Below are 21244 nucleotides of genomic sequence, written 5' to 3' on the forward strand. Positions count from 1 at the left end.
TGTGTGTGTGCTGGGGGGAGGGGATACCACACCGTGTGTGTGTGCTGGGGGGAGGGGATACCACACCGTGTGTATGTGTGTGTGCTAGGGGGAGGGGATACCACACCGTGTGTGTGTGTGTGTGTGTGTGCTGGGGGGAGGGGATACCACACCGTGTGTGTGTGCTGGGGGGAGGGGATACCACACCGTGTGTATGTGTGTGTGCTGGGGGGAGGGGATACCACACCGTGTGTGTGTGTGTGTGTGTGTGTGTGTGCTGGGGGGAGGGGATACCACACCGTGTGTGTGTGTGTGCGTGCGCTGGGGGGAGGGGATACCACACTGTGTGTGTGTGTGCTGGGGGGAGGGGATACCACACCGTGTGTGTGTGTGTGTGTGTGTGTGTGTGTGCGCTGGGGGGAGGGGATACCTTGCTCTTCCAGTTAGCGTGGTCAGTTACCTCTGTGCAAAGCCCTTATGGGAAAATACAAAACACACTGCAAATCAGCATGGCAATATTTTATACTTGGCTTACACCAGTGACAGTGGCAACACACAGCTCATAGCCATGGCAATCAGGTCTTCTGTGACAGCAATCTTAAGTAAGTCACTTACTGTTCTGGGCCTCCATTTTTCCATCTGTAAAATGGGGATAATGAGCGACAATGTGGACTTGAAATTTAGTCAATTACATATATATTTTATAAAATGTCAGAATCTGCCCCTGCCCTGAAGTTGCAAGGTCAGTTATGGACTTTACAATAGTATTTTCCTTTTTTCTGAAGTGCTTTTTTTCTCCCCTGGCACTATCTGAAAGGCCTGCACAAACAACTGTGGTAGTACAGGCCAAAGCATGAAACAGAGGGAAGTATTGTCCAAATGTACAAACTCAACAGAAATAGAGGGGAAATTGCTATCCTTTATAATGATCTTAGATGTTTTTTGTAACTATAGCAGGTCAAAATTTTCAGACAGAAGTGCGATATTTAAACTGTGCCTTTTTAATACTGTAAAGCACTTTGAATAATTACAGCCTCTAAAAGTAGAACTATTGTTATTAAGATTTAAGGCGAGTTATTGATGGTGAGGAGAGTGTTTGTTTTTTTCCCCCAGTTGTGGTATATACAGTGCATTGTTATCATGGGACCAAGAGGAGACCAAATAATTGTTATAAAAACACAAGTTTGATGTTCTCCAACCCCCCACTCCCTTGTTAGGACAGACCACAAGTCTGTTGACCTTCAAAGCACATCTGTTTTTCCAGGCTTTTGACCTAGGGGTTGGCAAAAAGCATCTGGGCCTGGGTGTAAAGAGACACCTATTTAATCGTGCTCTTTAGAAATCTACACACACAAGGCCAGTTTGTTTAGTTGGAACATGGCCAACCTGTTTTTCATGTGCTGACAGTTTCCCAAGTTTCCAAAAACTGGTGAGGTATAGACAGCAGCACAGGGAAGGCAGGAGAAAGTCTGTTGCAGAAGGGTGATTGGGGATTGGAGGTGATTGAGGGAGATTTTAAAAGTGTCTAGGAAGGAAGGGAGGGAGGGTGTTGAAAAACAATGAGGGGGCAGAAGTGTGGGCAGAGAGCTCTGGTATACGGAATTGTTACTCATCAACATCCACTGAGATTATTTAGATTTACTGGACTGAATGAATAGAATCAAGTAGCAGATGGGTAGTTTTGAGGGGGAATGGAAGGAGACAAACCACCTTATTTAAGGAGAATACTAACTAGAATGTATTTTTTTACATGCTGGATAACACCCTTTTTTCCCCCACTACACATCTTCAAATGCTGGTGAAATCCCATCTACATTTTTACTTGCTAGCTTCATTGGCAGGGATTCATTTAATAAGCACAGTTGTTGTTTTTCTCTATTTAAAAAAAGTCCAACAATTCTATTAAGTATAGTGTACTCAGCTCTACAGACCCAAGTATTCGTGTGCTAATTTGGGGATTTAGAAGTGTGAATATGCTAAGAAAATAAAGACTGCAAAAATCATGAGATCACATCAGAATTTTAAAAGTACTACATTTTATTAACTAGTATGTGAAAACTACAAATCCTAAGATTATGAAGTATTCTGAAAAGTGTGTTCTACTGACCTACATTAAACATTTTCAAGCAAATTGCTTATTCAAAGCAATTTTGGGGGTAATCATTAGAGTATGTCAAAATAAGGTTCGCTATGGAGCTCTCAGTGCATACTTAACTATGTAGTCACTAGCATGGTTTTGCTATTACAGGCAGGATGCAAAAGAATATTATAAGTTAATGTTGCCCAACACTGTCTATTACAAGCAGCTGAAAATGGGTTATAGCTATGGCAAACTAACTGTTCCAGCTGAAATTTTCCATGCTTGATCTCTTCCTCAAGTTAATTTAAAAAAACAAAATCTGAGCCAAAACAGTTCAGCCTCTTCTCAGATTGAGGTTAGTGAAAAATACATAGTTTTGACAATATTAAAATTGTTTCCAGCCATTTGTTTTTGAACTCTAGCCCATCATGGATTTGGAGCAGGGGGATAGTCTTGGGGCAAGATAGGTGTCATTTGCTGTCTCCATGAACAGCTATGCAGATTTGGCAGTGTTAATGTCCTTTAAAAAATTGCCATTTGCATACAATTCAATAGAACTTTTTTTACCTCTGTTCTTCAACTGTCTGGATGTTCCATCTGCACTGAGCGTGCTCCTAAATCCTACTGAGCTTCCTCATCAAAGTACCCTTTAGCCTAAGGGAAGTGTGCTAAACTGGAAGCCAGGAGACCATGTGCGGTAATCTCTTTTCTTCCACTGGCTTGTGTTCAGGGCTTAAATTCTCATAGAGTATTTCCTGGAACCCTGTTTGCCTCTGTCCCCAACATGCTATAAAAACTCCATAGGGGTTGAAAATATTTACTGAAGCTCTGCTCCGGACAGCTCTGACAGCTCTTAAAGCTCATTTAAGCCTTGCTTGTGTTAATAATTCTGTACATTTCTCAGGCCTTATTACAGACCATGGCCTCATGACTACCTCATAAAGTAGAAGGAAGTGATAATTAACACACTTCTTAAAGAAGTAAATGAGAATCAGAGTTCAGAGCAGTTGCACAAAATCACTTCTGGCAGAGCTGTCTCCAAGAGATCCCAAGTCTTTTTTTTTATTTGACAGTTTATTTGCTCAGCCACACTGCCTCGTAGAATAGAATCATAGAATATCAGGGTTGGAAGGGACATCAGGAGGTCATCTAGTCCAACCCCCTGCTCAAAGCAGGACCAATCCCCAATTAAATCATCCCAGCCAAGGATGTTTGTCAAGCCTGACCTTAAAAACTTCTAAGGAAGGAGATTCTACCACCTCCCTAGGTAACGCATTCCAGTGTTTCACCACCCTCCTAGTGAAAAAGTTTTTCCTAATATCCAACCTAAACCTCCCCCACTGCAACTTGAGACCATTACTCCTTGTCCTGTCCTCATCTACCACTGAGAATAGTCTAGAACCATTCTCTCTGGAACCACCTCTCAGGTAGTTGAAAGCAGCTATCAAATCCCGCCTCATTCTTCTCTTCTGCAGACTAAACAATCCCAGTTCCCTCAGCCTCTCCTCATAAGTCATGTGTTCCAGACCCCTAATCATTTTTGTTGCCCTTCGCTGGACTCTCTCCAGTTTATCCACATCCTTCTTGTAGTATGGGGCCCAAAACTGGACACAGTACTCCAGATGAGGCCTCACCAATGTCGAATAGAGGGGGACGATCACGTTCCTCGATCTCCTCGTTATGCCCCTACTTATACATCCCAAAATGCCATTGGCCTTCTTGGCAACAAGGGCACACTGCTGACTCATATCCAGCTTCTCGTCCACTGTCACCCCAGGTCCTTTTCCGCAGAACTGCTGCCTAGCCATTCGGTCCCTAGTCTGTAGCTGTGCATTGGGTTCTTCCGTCCTAAGTGCAGGACGCTGCACTTATCCTTATTGAACCTCATCAGATTTCCTTTGGCCCAATCCTCCAATTTGTCTAGGTCCCTCTGTATCCTATCCCTGCCCTCCAGCATATCTACCACTCCTCCCAGTTTAGTATCATCCGCAAATTTGCTGAGAGTGCAATCCACACCATCCTCCAGATCATTTATGAAGATATTGAACAAAACCGGCCCCAGGACCGACCCCTGGGGCACTCCACTTGATACCGGCTGCCAGCTAGACATGGAGGCACTGAGCCCGACAATCTAGCCAACTTTCTACCCACCTTATAGTGCATTCATCCAGCCCATACTTCTTTAACTTGCTGACAAGAATACTGTGGGAGACCGTGTCAAAAGCTTTGCTAAAGTCAAGAAACAATACATCCACTGCTTTCCCTTCATCCACAGAACCAGTAATCTCATCATAGAAGGCGATTAGATTAGTCAGGCATGACCTTCCCTTGGTGAATCCATGCTGACTGTTCCTGATCACTTTCCTCTCATGTAAGTGCTTCAGGATTGATTCTTTGAGGACCTGCTCCATGATTTTTCGGGGACTGAGGTGAGGCTGACTGGCCTGTAGTTCCCAGGATCCTCCTTCTTCCCTTTTTTAAAGATTGGCACTACATTAGCCTTTTTCCAGTCATCCGGGACTTCCCCCGTTCGCCACGAGTTTTCAAAGATAATGGCCAATGGCTCTGCAATCACAGTCGCCAATTCCTTTAGGACTCTCGGATGCAACTCGTCCGGCTTTTCTAAATAGTCTAACCACCTCTTTCTCCACAGAGGGCTGGCCATCTATTCCCCATGTTGTGATGCCCAGCACAGCAGTCTGGGAGCTGACCTTGTTAGTGAAGACAGAGGCAAAAAAAGCATTGAGTACATTAGCTTTTTCCACATCCTCTGTCACTAGGTTGCCTCCCTCATTCATTAAGGGGCTCACACTTTCCTTGGCTTTCTTCTTGTTGCCAACATACCTGAAGAAACCTTTCTTGTTACTCTTAACATCTCTCGCTAGCTGCAGCTCCAGGTGCGATTTGGCCCTCCTGATTTCATTCCTACATGCCCGAGCAATATTTTTATACTCTTCCCTGGTCATATGTCCAACCTTCCACTTCTTGTAAGCTTCTTTTTTATGTTTAAGATCCGCTAGGATTTCACCGTTAAGCCCAGCTGGTCGCCTGCCATATTTACTATTCTTTCGACACATCGGGATGCTTTGTCCCTGTAACCTCAACAGGGATTCCTTGAAATACAGCCAGCTGTCCTGGACTCCTTTCCCCTTCATGTTAGTCCCCCAGGGGATCCTACCCATCCGTTCCCTGAGGGAGTCGAAGTCTGCTTTCCTGAAGTCCAGGGTCCGTATCCTGCTGCTTACCTTCCTGCCCTGTGTCAGGATCATGAACTCGACCAACTCATGGTCACTGCCTCCCAGATTCCCATCCACTTTTGCTTCCCCTACTAATTCTTCCCAGTTTGTGAGCAGCAGGTCAAGAAAAGCTCCCCCCCAGTTGGCTCCTCTAGCACTTGCACGAGGAAATTGTCCCCTACGCTTTCCAAAAACTTCCTGGATTGTCTATGCACCGCTGTATTGCTCTCCCAGCAGATATCAGGAAAATTAAAGTCACCCATGAGAACCAGGGCGTGCGATCTAGTAGCTTCTGCGAGCTGCCAGAAGAAAGCCTCATCCACCTCACCCCCCTGGTCCGGTGGTCTATAGCAGACTCCCACCGCTACATCACTCTTGTTGCTCACACTTCTAAACTTAATCCAGGGACACTCAGGTTTTTCTGCAGTTTCGTACCGGAGCTCTGAGCAGTCATACTGCTCCCTTACATACAGTGCTACTCCCCCACCTTTTCTGCCCTGCCTGTCCTTCCTGAACAGTTTATAACCATCCATGACAGTACTCCAGTCATGTGAGTTATCCCATCAAGTCTCTGTTATTCCAATCACGTCATAATTCCTTGACATCACCAGGACCTCCAGTTCTCCCTGCTTGTTTCCAAGAATAGAGGTGGCAAATCTATTTTCTTGGCTATTCTGTGTACAAGAAGAGGTTACTCCTGCCTATCCACCTTCAAAAAGCTGTTTCACATACAGATGAATGAGCATGTAAATTGGCAAATGAGCCCTGAGAAAATACTCCATTCCCAGAGCCAGGAATAGAATCCAGGACTCCTGATTGCCAGCATTTCACTGTGGTCTGGAAAATAGTCATGTAGGCACAGATCCAAAGGTATTTAGGCTCCCTTACTTCCATTGAAATCAGTGGAAGTTAAGATCCTAAATACTTTTGAGGATCTGGATTGTAACCCACTTACACAGTGTGGGTCATGTTCCCTTCTAGTGACTGGTCCACAGAGGTTAACAGACTACTACTGTTATTACCAGTTACTTCTTTAGCTCAAATAGTGGAGTTCTGTACTACAGATATGAAAATTTCAGGGTCAAACTCAGTTGACACCCCATGCAAGGAGGACATTGCAGTTGCATGTGCTGGAATTTTTTTTTTCAGTTCTCTTTTTAAAATGTTGCCACCCCCATACTGGAAATTCTATTTTAAAAAGCTATTAAAATAATTCGCAAAAAGAAAAGGAGTCCTTGTGGCACCTTAGAGACTAACCAATTTATTTGAGCATGAGCTTTCGTGAGCTACAGCTCACTTCATCAGATGCATACCGTGGAAACTGCAGCAGAAAAGTCTGCTGCAGTTTCCACGGTATGCATCTGATGAAGTGAGCTGTAGCTCACGAAAGCTCATGCTCAAATAAATTGGTTAGTCTCTAAGGTGCCACAAGGACTCCTTTTCTTTTTGCGAATACAGACTAACACGGCTGATACTCTGAAACCTATTAAAATAATTAAGATTGCAAAGTTTAGTACTAAAAAGGCAAAAAATTCCAGCATTAAAGTTACCATTGCAATCTAAATTGGATATGTCTTACAGTACAGTCTTTCATTACATAAGCAGATATTTGTAATTTAAATTAAAATAGGTTTTCTATACCTAAAAAATTCATACTTTTAAGGTCCAGTAGTATCTCAGGACTAGAAACAGATTGCTGTATGCTGGCTGAAAACAGGGATTCTCACCCTTTTCAGTGATAAAAGTTTCTGTTTCTAGCCCAGTCAAGATGCATGTTATTACACCATGTGCCAATCACTGGTCCAGGACTGAATGTTACCTATCACTGGTCCAGGACTGAATGTTGCCAGGCCTGGGCCTCAGACCAGCGTAATTCTTGGGGGAGGAAAGGGTTTGTTTTTGGCTTCTTTTTTAAGGCGTTGTTTGAGGCTGCTTTTAGATTTGGAAGGTTAGTAGTAGTTCCAGGGGAGATGGCTTAATGGGCACAGAGGGCAGGTCAAAATTTTATCACTTGGTTCTGCAGTTTATCACACGGTCTCTCACCACCACCTACTGTGATGTGTGTGACTGGAGTAGACACTCGTCTTTAAAAAAAATCACATGCTTTGCAGCAGTATTTTACATCTGTGAATTTTTTTCTTGTCATCAATTCCTGTGTTTTCTTCACGAGCAAGCTATTATTTTCCCACACATCTTAATCCTTGTTTAGGATAAGGAACAAATAATTGGATTGGATGGATACAATTTTCTTACTGCCTCTTTACATACATGAATCAGTGTGTTAAATTAGCCTCATTTAAGATGAAGTTCAGTTCCAGTTCAGAGGTTTGTTATTATAGCTCCTCTTCTTTAATTCCAAAGTACAGCAGCAAGCAATAGACAAGAAAATAAACAAACCTTTGGGACAAACAAGCTCCACCACCTATCATATGTACTTTCAGAGGTCACACAGTTCCTGTAATGGCAGGATTCCAGCTTACCCTTTGGCTCTTGCATCAGATCACTACAAAAGTTTTTTTCTCCTGCTGATAATAGCTCATCTTAATTAATTAGCCTCTTACAGTTGGTATGGCTACTTCCACCTTTTCATGTTCTCTGTATGTATATATATATATATCTTCTTAGTATATGTTCCATTCTATGCATCCGATGAAGTGGGCTGAAGCCCACGAAAGCTCATGCTCAAATAAATTGGTTAGTCTCTAAGGTGCCACAAGTACTCCTTTTCTTTTTGTGGATACAGACTAACACGGCTGCTACTCTGAAACAGAACGTAGATGGCATTCATCAGGATTTAAAATGTTTTGGTCTCTGCTGGAGGTCATCAAATGCAAAGCAACTGAAGAAACAAAGGGATTGCTGGCCCTGTTAGACCAGGCAGCATAAAGTGGTGTGGGGGAAAAAATTAAAATTGGTGACAATATCAGTCAGCAAGAGATGCAGACGCCACCATTAATTTTCCTTCATAGTCTTGCTGCTCACGTGAAAACCTGTGAGATCTTACTTACTCTAATCCTGCAATTTATAGCAAATGCATGGACTGCTGCACTGGCATGGAGCCCTTGTCCTCAACAGAAAACTCTTCAGGTGCAGAAGCCCGACTGTGCTCAATCAGTTGCAGGGTTCAATTCCTAAAATGAGGAACTCAGTGGTAAACACACCGAGTACCACTTGAAATAAATCTGGCTGCAGCTGCCACAGGATTCTTCCACCCAACGCCTAAGGCATGCAAAGCTAGGGTTAGTAACTTGCTCCTGTAAGCAGGGAGGACCAATAAAACCGATAAATAATGAAGGGCCAGAACCATTGGAAGGATACCTGTAATAGATGTAACCTCTTTGTGGGAGGGACTGTCATGATGTTCTGTGTTTGTACAGTGCCTAGCACAATGGGTTCCTGGTCCATGACTGGGGCTCCTAGGCACTATGGTAACACAAATAATAAATAATATCACACTAATAGAAAGCCCCCCACATATATTTGTATTTGTGACAAGAACATGGCAAGGGCAAGTATCCAAGAAGAACAAAGACATTACAAAAGACTTTTCTTCAGTGTCAACTAGAGCCACTAAGAAGTGTTTAAAAAATAATTTGAAAAATCCTTTGCTGTTGAGAAATATTATTTCCCTGCCACTCTATGCAGAAGTGGGGTGGGAAATCAGAGTGTTTTAATAGAAGGCTATGGAGAGCTGATAGACTGGGTAACCCTCCACCTCAGAAACAGAAAGGACCCAGAGTCTCCAATAGAATATTCTCAATCCAGAGAATATTCCGCACCCCACTCTATCAGAATGAACCCTCAAACGATAGCAATAACATCCTCCAGACAAAAGCAGATGAGGGTGGATGTTCATGGCACATCCTATCAACAATAGTGGATTTATCAATAGACTCCTGAAGGCTTACTCAAGAGGACAGTCAGGGACTTCAATTAAATGATAGAGTGGGTCCTTAAATCCTGCAATGATTCATTTCTAGACACCACTGACCCTCTATCAAATATGTTTGAAATGGAATGAGACTCACTTGAACCAGGAGACACCAAACTTCTGTAGCTCCAGAAATGGGTTGAAAGGATTATTTGGTTGCTTAAATTGGTTAAACCAATAAGGTCTTGGTTTTAAAGAGAAAAAAATAGCATTAACAAAAACTTAAAATTGGATATATTGGTAGTAATAGATCATACAACGAAGTACTGAGAGCTTCTAAATGAAGACACCAGGGGCCAGAGGTTGTTGATGTAACAACAGATGGAACTTTTGTCATCTTTTAGGATTAGGTTCTAGGAGTCTGACTAGGTGAAAGATACCGTCTTGAAGTAATCAAGTTCCAGACTCATCGGCTGAGGGAGTTTGAATATAAATGCAGCTGAAGTATGAAGCAGCTAGATTGTATTTGATGCTTGCTACTTTGAGTGAATGAAACATAACGATGGTCATACTGGGTCAGACCAATGGTCCATTTAGCCCAGTATCCTGTCTTCTGACAATAGCCAATGCCAGATATTCCAGAAGGAATTAATAGAACAGGTAATAATCGAGTGATCCATCCCCTGTAGCCCATTCCCAGCTTTTGGCAATCAGAGGTTTAGGGATGCCCAGAGCAGGGGGTTGCCTCCCTGACCAGCTTGGCTCATACCCATTGAATGGACCTATTGTCCATGAACTTACCTAGTTCTTTTTTGAACCCAGCTATACTTTTGGCTTTCACACAACATCCATTGGCAATGAGTTCCACAGGTTGACTGTGCATTATGTGAAGAAGTACTTCCTTATGTTCATTTTGAACCTGCTGCTTATTAATTGGGTGACCCCGGGTTCTTTTGTTATGTAAACGGGTAAATAACACATCTCTGTTCATTTTCTCTACAACATTCATGATTTTATAGATCTCTAGCCTATCCCTCCATCGTCATTTCTTTTCTAAGATGAACAGTCCCAGTCTTTTTACTCTCTCTTCAGGGGAAGTTGTTCCATACCCCTGATAATTTTTGTTGCCCTTCTCCACATGTTTCCCAATTCTAGTACATCTTTTTTGAGATGGGGCTACTAGAACTACATTAAATGAAGCGTTCACAGAGTCAGACCCATGGATATTAGAGACTGAAGTGTTAGTTACCTAAGGGAGTTACAATTATGGGAGAGCTGACAAGTGGTAGGACCTCTACTCCCCCTATTCTAAATTTCTGGTCGGGGAAAAACACATCCCCACTCTTTTTATTGCCAAGATAGCCTTTCAAATGTAAAAATATCACCATGCTGGAGTTTTTCCTTTAAAATAAAAACACCACAAGCTATAAATGATTATTTTGAGGGGGCAAGGAGAAGGAGTCAGTGCCTTCACACTGTGGCTCTTATCACCACCATCATAGTTGCTAGACACTAAGAATTACACTGAGTTCTTCGTAGTCAAGAGCCAGCATCAACAGCAGCTCAACTGGGGGATGGCTAGGGAACAGAAAAATCTTCATTCCATTCGCATCATTTTCCTGGGCTCTCTCCTTAAGCAGTTTTCACAGTAGTACCACATAGAGAAATTGACAGTAGCTCTTAGCCCTGGTCTACACTAGGACTTTAGGTCGAATTTAGCAGCGTTAAATCGATGTAAACCTGCACCCGTCCACACGATGAAGCCCTTTATTTCGACTTAAAGGGCTCTTAAAATCGATTTCCTTACTCCACCCCTGACAAGTGGATTAGCGCTTAAATCGGCCTTGCCGGGTTGAATTTGGGGTACTGTGTACACAATTCGACGGTATTGGCCTCCGGGAGCTATCCCAGAGTGCTCCATTGTGACTGCTCTGGACAGCACTCTCAGCTCAGATGCACTGGCCAGGTAGACAGGAAAAGAACTGCGAACTTTTGAATCTCATTTCCTGTTTGGGCAGCGTGGCAAGCTTCAGGTGACCCTGCAGAGCTCATCAGCAGAGTTGACCATGATGGAGTCCCAGAATCGCAAAAAAGTTCCAGCATGGACTGAACGGGAGGTACGGGATCTGATCACTGTATGGGGAGAGGAATCCGTGCTATCAGAACTCCGTTCCAGTTTTCGAAATGCCAAAACCTTTGTCAAAATCTCCCAGGGCATGAAGGACAGAGGCCATAACAGGGATCCGAAGCAGTGCCGCGTGAAACTTAAGAAGCTGAGGCAAGCCTACCAGAAAACCAGAGAGGTGAACGGCCGCTCCGGGTCAGACCCCCAAACTTGCCGCTTCTATGATGAGCTGCATGCCATTTTAGGGGGTTCAAACACCACTACCCCAGCTGTGTTGTTTGACTCCTTCCATGGAGATGGAGGCAACACGGAAGCAGGTTTTGGGGACAAAGAAGATGATGATGAGGTTGTAGATAGCTCACAGCAAGCAAGTGGAGAAACCAGTTTTCCCGACAGCCAGGAACTGTTTCTCACCCTGGACTTGGAGCCAGTACCCCCCGAACCCACCCTCCTGGACCCAGCAGGCGGAGAAGGGACCTCCGGTGAGTGTACCTTTTAAAATACTATACATGGTTTAAAAGCAAGCATGTGAAAGGATTAATTTGCCCTGGCATTCGCGGCTCTCCTGGATGTATTCCCAAAGCCTTTGCAAAAGGTTTCTGGGGAGGGCAGCCTTACTGCGTCCTCCATGGTAGGACACTTTACCACTCCAGGCCAGTAACACATACTCAAGAATCATTGTACAACAAAGCATTGCAGTGTATGTTTGCTGGCGTTCAAACAATATCCGTTCTTTATCTCTCTGTGTTATCCTCAGGAGAGTGAGATATCATTCATGGTCACCTGGCTGAAATAGGGTGCTTTTCTTCAGGGGACACTCACAGGTGCCCGTTCCTGCTGGGCTGTTTGCCTGTGGCTGAACAGAAATGTTCCCCGCTGTTAGCTACGGGGAGGGGGGAGAGTTGAGGGGGTAGCCACGCGGTGGGGGGAGGCAAAATGCGACCTTGTAACGAAAGCACATGTGCTATGTATGTAATGTTAACAGCAAGGTTTACCCTGAAAGAGTGTAGCCACTGTTTTATAAAATGTGTCTTTTTAAATACCGCTGTCCCTTTTTTTTTTCTCCACCAGCTGCATGTGTTTCAATGATCACAGGATCTTCTCCTTCCCAGAGGCTAGTGAAGATTAGAAAGAAAAAAAAATGCACTTGTGATGAAATGTTCTCTGAGCTCATGCTGTCCTCCCACACTGACAGAGCACAGACGAATGCGTGGAAGCAAATAATGTCAGAGTGCAGGAAAGCACAAAATGACCGGGAGGAGAGGTGGCGGGCTGAAGAGAGTAAGTGGCGGGCTGAAGACAGGGCTGAAGCTCAAATGTGGTGGCAGCATGATGAGCGGAGGCAGGATTCAATGCTGAAGCTGCTGGAGGACCAAACCAGTATGCTCCAGTGTATGGTTGAGCTGCAGCAAAGGCAGCTGGAGCACAGACTGCCACTACAACCCCTGTGTAACCAACCGCCTTCCTCCCCAAGTTCCATAGCCTCCACACCCAGACGCCCAAGAACTTGGTGGGGGGACCTCCGGCCAACCAGCCACTCCACCACAGAGGATTGCCCAAAAAACAGAAGGCTGGCATTCAATAAATTTTAAAGTTGTAAACTTTTAAAGTGCTGTGTGGCATTTTCCTTCCCTCCTCCAGCACCCCTCCTGGGCTACCTTGGTAGTCATCCCCCTATTTGTGTGATGAATGAATAAAGAATGCATGAATGTGAAGCAACAATGACTTTATTGCCTCTGCGAGTGGTGATCGAAGGGAGGAGGGGAGGGTGGTTAGCTTACAGGGAAGTAGAGTGAACCAAGGGGCAGGAGGTTTCATCAAGGAGAAACAAACAGAACTTTCACACCGTAGCCTGGTCAGTCATAAAACTGGTTTTCAAAGCTTCTCTGATGTGTACCGCACCCTCCTGTGCTCTTCTAACCGCCCTGGTGTCTGGCTGCACGTAACCAGCAGCCAGGCGATTTGCCTCAACCTCTCACCCCGCCATAAACGTCTCCCTCTTACTCTCAGAGATATTGTGGAGCGCACAGCAAGCGGTAATAACAGTGGGAATATTGGTTTCACTGAGATCTAAGAGAGTCAGTAAACTGCGCCAGCGCGGCTTTAAACGTCCAAATGCACATTCTACCACCATTCTGCACTTGCTCAGCCTGTAGTTGAACAGCTCCTGACTACTGTCCAGGCTGCCTGTGTACGGCTTCATGAGCCATGGCATTAAGGAGTAGGCTGGGTCCCCACGGATAATTATAGTCATTTCAACATCCCCAACAGTTATTTTCTCGTCTGGGAATAAAGTCCCTTCCTGCAGCTTTTGAAACAGACCAGAGTTCCTGAAGATGCGAGCGTCATGTACCTTTCCCGACCATCCCACATTGATGTTGGTGAAACGTCCCTTGTGATCCACCAGAGCTTGCAGCACTACTGAAAAGTACCCCTTGCGGTTTATGTACTCGCCGGCTTGGTGCTCCGGTGCCATGATAGGGATATGGGTTCCGTCTATGGCCCCACCACAGTTAGGGAATCCCATTGCAGCAAAGCCATCCACTACGACCTGCACATTTCCCAGTGTCACTACCTTTGATATCAGCAGATCTTTGATTGTGTGGGCTACTTGCATCACAGCAGCCCCCACAGTAGATTTGCCCACTCCAAATTGATTCCCAACTGACCGGTAGCTGTCTGGCGTTGCAAGCTTCCACAGGGCTATCACCGCTCGCGTCTCAACTGTGAGGGCTGCTCTCATCTTGGTATTCATGCGCTTCAGGGCAGGGGAAAGCAAGTCACAAAGTTCCATGAAAGTGCCCTTATGCATGCGAAAGTTTCGCAGCCACTGGGAATCGTCCCAAACCTGCAACACTATGCGGTCCCATCAGTCTGTGCTTGTTTCCCAAGCCCAGAATCGGTGTTTCACAGCATGAACCTGCCCCATTAGCACCATGATGCATGCATTGGCAGGGCCCATGCTTTCAGAGAAATCTGTGTCCATATCCTGATCACTCACGTGACTGCGCTGATGTCGCCTCCTCGTCCGGTATCGCTCTGCCAGGTTCTGGTGCTGCATATACTGCTGGATAATGCATGTGGTGTTTAATGTGCTCCTAATTGCCAAAGTGAGCTGAGCGGCCTCCATGCTTGCCTTGGTATGGCGTCCGCACAGAAAAAAGGCACGGAACGATTGTCTGCCGTTGCTCTGATGGAGGAAGGGGCGACTGACGACATGGCTTTCAGGGTTGGCTTACAGGGAATTAAAGTCAACAAAGGGGGTGGCTTTACATCAATGAGTATTTCAGGCAGGACTTCACGGAGGGTTCCAAAAAGAAATGGTGCACCTAAGTAATTGTTCTTTTGGAACAAGCAGGTTGGTCTGGCCTCTGATTGATACATGGCTAGATTTACCTCGCTGCACCTTCTCTGTGAATGACTGCAGTGTGACCTAGAGGAATGAGTCCCCTAGACGGGGGAGGGGGAGAAGCAAATGAGTACAAAACAAATCTGGTCTATTTCTTGTTTTGATCCACTCCATCTATCTTTTACATCTTTGGCTGGCAGCAGACAGTGCAGAAGGACTGCAAGCCATCCACATATCATGGCTGCTCGGCAGAAGACGGTGCAGTAGGACTGCTAGCCATCCTCATCTCTTGGCTGCCTGGCAGAAGATGGTACAGTAGGACTGCTAGCAATCCATATCGCCTGCCTGCTTACCATAAGATGGTTCAATAGGACTGACTGCAGGACTAAAGATAATGACCTGGTCAAGTGACTCCAAATTTAGTCCCTGCGCCCATGTCTGCCCAGGCGCTTCTGGACGATGTGGCAAGGAGCACCTCAGACATGACGATGACGGCTACCAGTCGTACTGTACCGTCTGCTGCCACAAGCCAATGGGTTGATGCTGCTGTGTAGCAATGCAGTACCACGTCTGCCAGCACCCAGGAGACATACGGTGACGGTTACCTGAGCGGGCTCCATGCTTGCCGTGGTATGGCGTCTGCACAGGTAACTCAGGAAAAAAGGCACGAAACGATTGTCTGCCCTTGCTTTCACAGAGGGAGGGAGGGAACAGGGGCCTGACGATATGTACCCAGAACCACCCGCGACAATGTTTTAGCCCCATCAGGCATTGGGATCTCAACCCAGAATTCCAATGGGCAGTGGAGACTGCAGGAACTGTGGGATAGCTACCCACAGTGCAACACTCCGGAAGTCGACTCTAGCCTCCGTACTGTGGAAGCACTCCGCCGAGTTAATGCACTTAATGCACTTAGAGCATTTTCTGTGGGGACACACACACTCGAATATATAAAATCGATTTCTAAAAAACCGACTTCTATAAATTCGACCTAATTTTGTAGTGTAGACATACCCTTAGTCTACTAGTAGCACTGTTATTTCTCTCTATTGCTTCATGAGAAGATGAAATCCCTTTGTGTTTGAGGGATTAGGGAAAGGGAGAATTACTTCAGTAAACGCCCCTGGGTGTTGAGTGATCCATGGAAACATACTCCCTTTGTGTAACTAGGAGTATACGGATGGGAAGCCCCAAACTATGAACAACTGAAATCAAAGGCAAATGTGGCTGCACAGATGTAACTAAAGGTATAATTTGGCCTGGAGATCTTTAATTACTGGTGCTGCTGCACGAGAAGGAAAGAACCTATTTTAGCTTTCAGAGGGTAGGTAGTCTACAGAGATCGCAGTGACTTACCTTTTTATTTATAAACTGAGCAAATTTGCTATGGGAATTAGTGAGACATGATAAATGTAAAACCTCACAATACCATTTTTACAGAGTCATTTCTCAGAGCAGAGTTACTTTTTAAAGTTGCTGGACAATATGAAAAGGAATGTTACAAACTGTTTGCTGTGATCTGGGCCAATCCTTGTCGGGGAAGGCTGATTAAAGTTTCCGGGCCACGTTAAATGAAAGGAGAACAGAGAGAGAATACTTGCCTGGTTAGTTTATTTCAATAGCAACATGTGGAGAAATTCTGTGATCATTGTTTGGCTAGATGCCAATATTGTAAAGAGTATTTAGGTATTTAGATTCCTAACTTTCATGGAAGCCTTCCTCTTCTTAATCCCATTTCTCGCCTATTCTCTTCCTATTTCCTTCCTCTTTACAACTTTTATTATTTGTTCTGGGTTTTCAAGTGGATCCTGCCTTAATCTTAACTTTTGAATGATGCTTTGTTTGCACAGCATTAATTTGAGTTTGGGGCCTCAGCTCCATTCCCAAAATGTTCTGTAGAAGTGAGATTCCTTTTGTAGCAAGCAACTTCTGGAATGCAGCTATCAGCATTTTTAAAAGTGCCAACTATACCATACTGTTTTATACCTATCCCATTTTAAGCTCAGAGAGCAGATGGTTTGCAGAGGCTAAGACTGCTGAAATTAAAGCTTTAGTTAATATACTGCATGTGAAAATTCTCCTATTCCACAGCCATTGTATAGTTTGAGGTGCAATTATCCATAGTTCCTTAATTTTCACATGCTTTATTATTCATTGTGGCATAACATCATCACAAAATACTTCTTTGTGTTAGTTGTGTTTGCTCCCTGGGTTTCCTTTTGGTTGCAATGAAAACTAGATTACATCTATAATTATAAAATCTCTTATGCTATTAAAAAATTACCTAAAATGTCAACTATATCTTTTTATCAATTCTTGCAATGGTTTATGGAGTTTAATCCTCAGTAGGAGGTTTCTGGGGGGAAGTAGGGAGAGGTTGCATTCTAAACAGAATTTGATTTGTGAGGAACATTGCTTATTAAGCCCCTGGTTCCACATGTGCTTAACTTTACTACTGTAATACCATTGAAATCAGTGGGACTACTCGTGCTAGTAAAGCTAAGCATGTAAACGTCTGTCGTATCCGGGCCTAGGTCTAGTGGTTAAAACATAGGACTGTGATTCACATAATCTGGTTTCCGTACCGAGCTCTGCCACAGACTGAGGGGCCTTGGGCAAGTCGCATGCAGCCAACTGTCTATGATGTTCCCTAATTGTGTACCCCTCAGTTTCTGGGTGCCCAATTGGAGACACTTAGGGCCTAACTTTTAGAAGTGCAGTGCATTCATAACTCCAGCTGACATCTGTGGTGTCCTTGACACCTCTGAAAAGTCAGGCAACAAGATATCTCAAGTTGGTTACCCCAAAACTGAAGAACACACAATTCGTGAACACATTCTGAAATTTTTAGCCTTGACTGTTCTCCCCCTCAGTGTCCTTATATGAAAATGTGGCTAATTGTACATCCTTTTGTCCCAGGGGACTTGTGAGGCTTAATTAAAGTTTGTAATGTTCTTTGAGTCCTTGGATAGGATATTTTTCAAGCTGTGAGCATCCCAATATGACATACAATGTGTGTGGCAAATATTCAAATTGAGGGACAAACGAAAGTTATTAGTGCTGGAAAGTTAAAATTACTTCCTGTCGTGTAGATAACCTTTTCTGTAACCTCAGTTTCATGATTCTTTATTTTCAACAATTCAAGTTAGTGGATGCCGTGTTGGTGTTGAACTTGTATGTCTCTCAAAATGAGATACAGTTGAGAGTTATGGCAAGAAGATACTATATAAGTGCAAAGACTTGTTGCTATTTTTGAAATGTTTTAAATAGTGAATGTAGTCCTTCTCAACAACTGACATGACACAAAGAAATGAAGAGAGTATGTTTCAAAACAGGTTACACATTATATGGAAAAATAGTTAACATATTTTGTAAGACTCAAAATATTCTTACAAAATGTTCTTCATGGAATGTATCAACCTTAACAGTAAAAAATTAAAGCAAACATCATTTTTTTTTCAAAATATTTTTGTCAGGTTTACACAATGTATAACCCCCCCCCCCATAAATATTTAACTCATTTTAAAAAACAAGGATGGATGTTCCTCCCAGCTTTTTATTATTAATTATTATTATTATTATTTATTAAAAAGAGCTATATACAACCGTAATATAACTTTCTTAAAACATCCATATATTTACTTGTTGATATGCAACTAAATTCTACATAAACCCAAATAAACACAAAGAATGGATATCAAAAAATATAATCATTTCTTCTTCATTTTCTGATCTTTTTTCAATCCAAGGTGTAGGCAACCTATGGCACACGTGCCAAAGATGGCACAGGAGCTGATTTTCAGTGGCACTCACACTGCCCGGGTGCTGGCCACCGGTCCGGGGGGCTCTGCATTTTAATTTAATTTTAAATGAAGCTTCTTAAACATTTTAAAACCCTTATTTACTTTACATACAACAATAGTTTAGTTATATATTATAGACTTATAGAAAGAGACCTTCTAAAAACGTTTCAATGTATTACTGGCACGCGAAACCTTAAATTTGAGTGAATAAATGAAGACTCGACCACCACTTCTGAAAGGTTGCTGACCCCTGTTCTATCCCATAGGGCAGCTAACATTACTGTACTTAAATGAGGAACTAACTGTGTTCCTGTGAATGATGGACTACTAATCTCTACCTCAATACTGGGGAAATAACGAGGGAAATCATTAGAGACAGAAGTTTTACATGCTGAGATGAGTAAAGCATAAGAGGAACCAACCAGAAAAGTGCTTATAAGAGTAAATCACACAGCTAACTTTTCAGAATTCTTTGGAAGTAACGGTTTCAGAGTGGCAGCCGTGTTAGTCTGTATCCGCAAAAAGAAAAGGAGTACTTGTGGCACCTTAGAGACTGACCAATTTATTTGAGCATAAGCTTTCGTGAGCTACAGCTCACTTCATCGGATGCATGCAGTGGAAAATACAGTGGGGAGATTTATATACACAGAGAACACGAAACAATGGGTGTATGGTAACACCCATTGTTTCATGTGTATGGTAACACCCATTGTTTCATGTTCTCTGTGTATATAAATCTCCCCACTGTATTTTCCACTGCATGCATCCGATGAAGTGAGCTGTAGCTCACGAAAGCTTATGCTCAAATAAATTTGATAGTCTCTAAGGTGCCACAAGTACTCCTTTTTTGGAAGTACCATGATTTATACAAACAATTTTTTTAAGCTTTCAAAAATCTTTTGTTGCAGAAGCTACTCCGGAACATTGATAACCACAGCATGGGTGTAAGAACTGTCATGGAGTACGAACTATAGTCAATCAAAGAATTGGAAGAAATGTTATAGAAATAGCATCTTTCTATTTTTTGTCAAAATTTTGAAAAATTTCAACCAGCTCTAATAATACCTGATGACTTGAGAGGAATGGGGTAAGCGTTGCGGTGGCTCTGGTCAGCACTGCTGACTGGGACATTAAAAGTCCCGTCGGTGATGCTGCCCGGCTAAGGCAGGCTAGTCTCTACCTGTTCTCACACCGTGGTGTGCCCCAGAAGCAGCCAGGAGCAGGTCTGGCTCCTAGGCTGGGGGGGCTATGGGCCTCCACGTGTTGCCTCTGCCCCTGGTTCCCGGCCAATGGGAGTTGTGGGAGGTGGTGTCTGGGGGCAAGAGCCGCACAGAACCACTTGCGTGGCTCCACCTAGGAGCTGGACCTGCTGCTGGCTGCTTCCGGGGCACAATGCAGTCCGAGGTGCCAGGATAGGCAGGAAGCCTGCCTTAGCACCCCCACTGTCTTGCTGACCAGGAGTTGCTCGAAGTAACCCCACACTCCAATTCCTTGCCCCAGCCCTGAGCCCCCCCACAAACCCAGAGCCCCTTCCTGCACCCCAAACCCCTCGTCCCTGGCCCCACCCCAGCGCCTGCATCCCCAGCACAGAGCCTTGACCCCCTCCCGCACCCCAACCCTCTGCCCCAGCCCTGAGCCCCCCCAAATCTAGAGCCCCCTCCTGCACCCCAAACCCCTCATCCCTGCTCCCACCCCACAGCCCTCACCCCTGCACCGCAACCCTCTGCCTCAGCCCTGAGCCCCTCCCACACCGAGGTGAGGGGATGGGGAGCAGAGTGTGGGCAGAAGGCCGGGAGCAGGGCATAGGCACAGGAAGCACCCCCAGGTTTTATGCTCGGAGCCAGTGGCCCCACATAAAACCTGGGGGTGCTGTAGCACCCTCCACATCTCTACTTCCTGCACTTACGACCTGGGCTCCAAATGTCAGGCTGGGTTCTTTACTTTGCAAGCATTATCATTTGTAATAAAAGTTTTGCAGGCCAAAATATGCCATTAGTGACATCTGTTCAGTCCCACTTGCTTTCCTGATTGGAACCCAGTAAAAAGTTCTATTGATGTTGCACAAGAAAAAACAGAAATCATCTCATTCTCTTTTAGCTGAGTTGGCTCTACAGGGCTAAGGAGCAAAAGGTAATAACCGCTGAGGCCCTGTTTCTGCAAATGTGTCAGAACCTGAGTAACTTTACATAGAGCAGCAGTCTTTGCAGGATCATTATCACTATTTTTATCACTAAAGTCAGCAGATGTGACTGAATGCACACAAGGAATAGATCACTGAGTAAGAGGAAGCCACTTTTGCTAGTTATTTTTCAAGGAAGACCTGTACTTTAAGATGCGAAATTGTTGACAGTTTAAAAGACAGCAAGTTATCTCAATATAATGAAAATATCCCCACTTAAAAGTAAATAGAAATGAGCCCAGCTCCATTTGAAGCATCCTCATCTAATTTTGGCATATCCCTCATTTTGCATTCAGTTGTTTATTTGTGATCTAACTGGTAAGGAGGCACATGAAGGGTTCATAGTTGAAGACCAAGGTAAAGAGCATGCCATCATAATATATTTAAAGAATAATGAAAATCACAGCAAAAATAAGGATGGATAAAAACATATTCCAAAGGAATTTATTGAATGTTTAAGGCCAGTGACTCTGCTTCACATACTGTAAATTGCACAATATAAATACAAATATCACTGGAAAGTCTGAGTGGTACTCTTATGTTATGAGTGACTAATGATATTTACGCATGAGTTTCCATTAGTATAAAAGAAATCATTTAAAAAATTCAAATTGAGACTCTA

The 21244-nt window shown here is 44.0% G+C and overlaps 1 protein-coding gene across 2 annotated transcripts; it reads left to right on the plus strand.

Moving 5' to 3' along the window:
- The first annotated feature begins 405 nt into the window (after nucleotides 1–405).
- LOC144263477 (uncharacterized) lies at nucleotides 406–12936 on the plus strand. 2 transcript variants are annotated; one of them, XM_077814354.1, is made up of 3 exons: nucleotides 406–581; nucleotides 11185–11773; nucleotides 12363–12936. In XM_077814354.1, exons 2-3 carry the CDS (start codon nucleotides 11233–11235, stop codon nucleotides 12881–12883), a joined length of 1062 nt encoding a protein of 353 aa, XP_077670480.1. In that variant the 5' UTR covers nucleotides 406–581; nucleotides 11185–11232; the 3' UTR covers nucleotides 12884–12936. The 2 variants fall into 2 exon arrangements, with proteins under 2 accessions (XP_077670480.1, XP_077670481.1); XM_077814355.1 differs by having other exon boundaries at nucleotides 11380–11773.
- The last annotated feature ends 8308 nt before the right edge of the window (nucleotides 12937–21244 follow it).

Source organism: Eretmochelys imbricata, chromosome 4, assembly GCF_965152235.1.
Source record: "Eretmochelys imbricata isolate rEreImb1 chromosome 4, rEreImb1.hap1, whole genome shotgun sequence".
Taxonomy (NCBI): domain Eukaryota; kingdom Metazoa; phylum Chordata; order Testudines; family Cheloniidae; genus Eretmochelys; species Eretmochelys imbricata.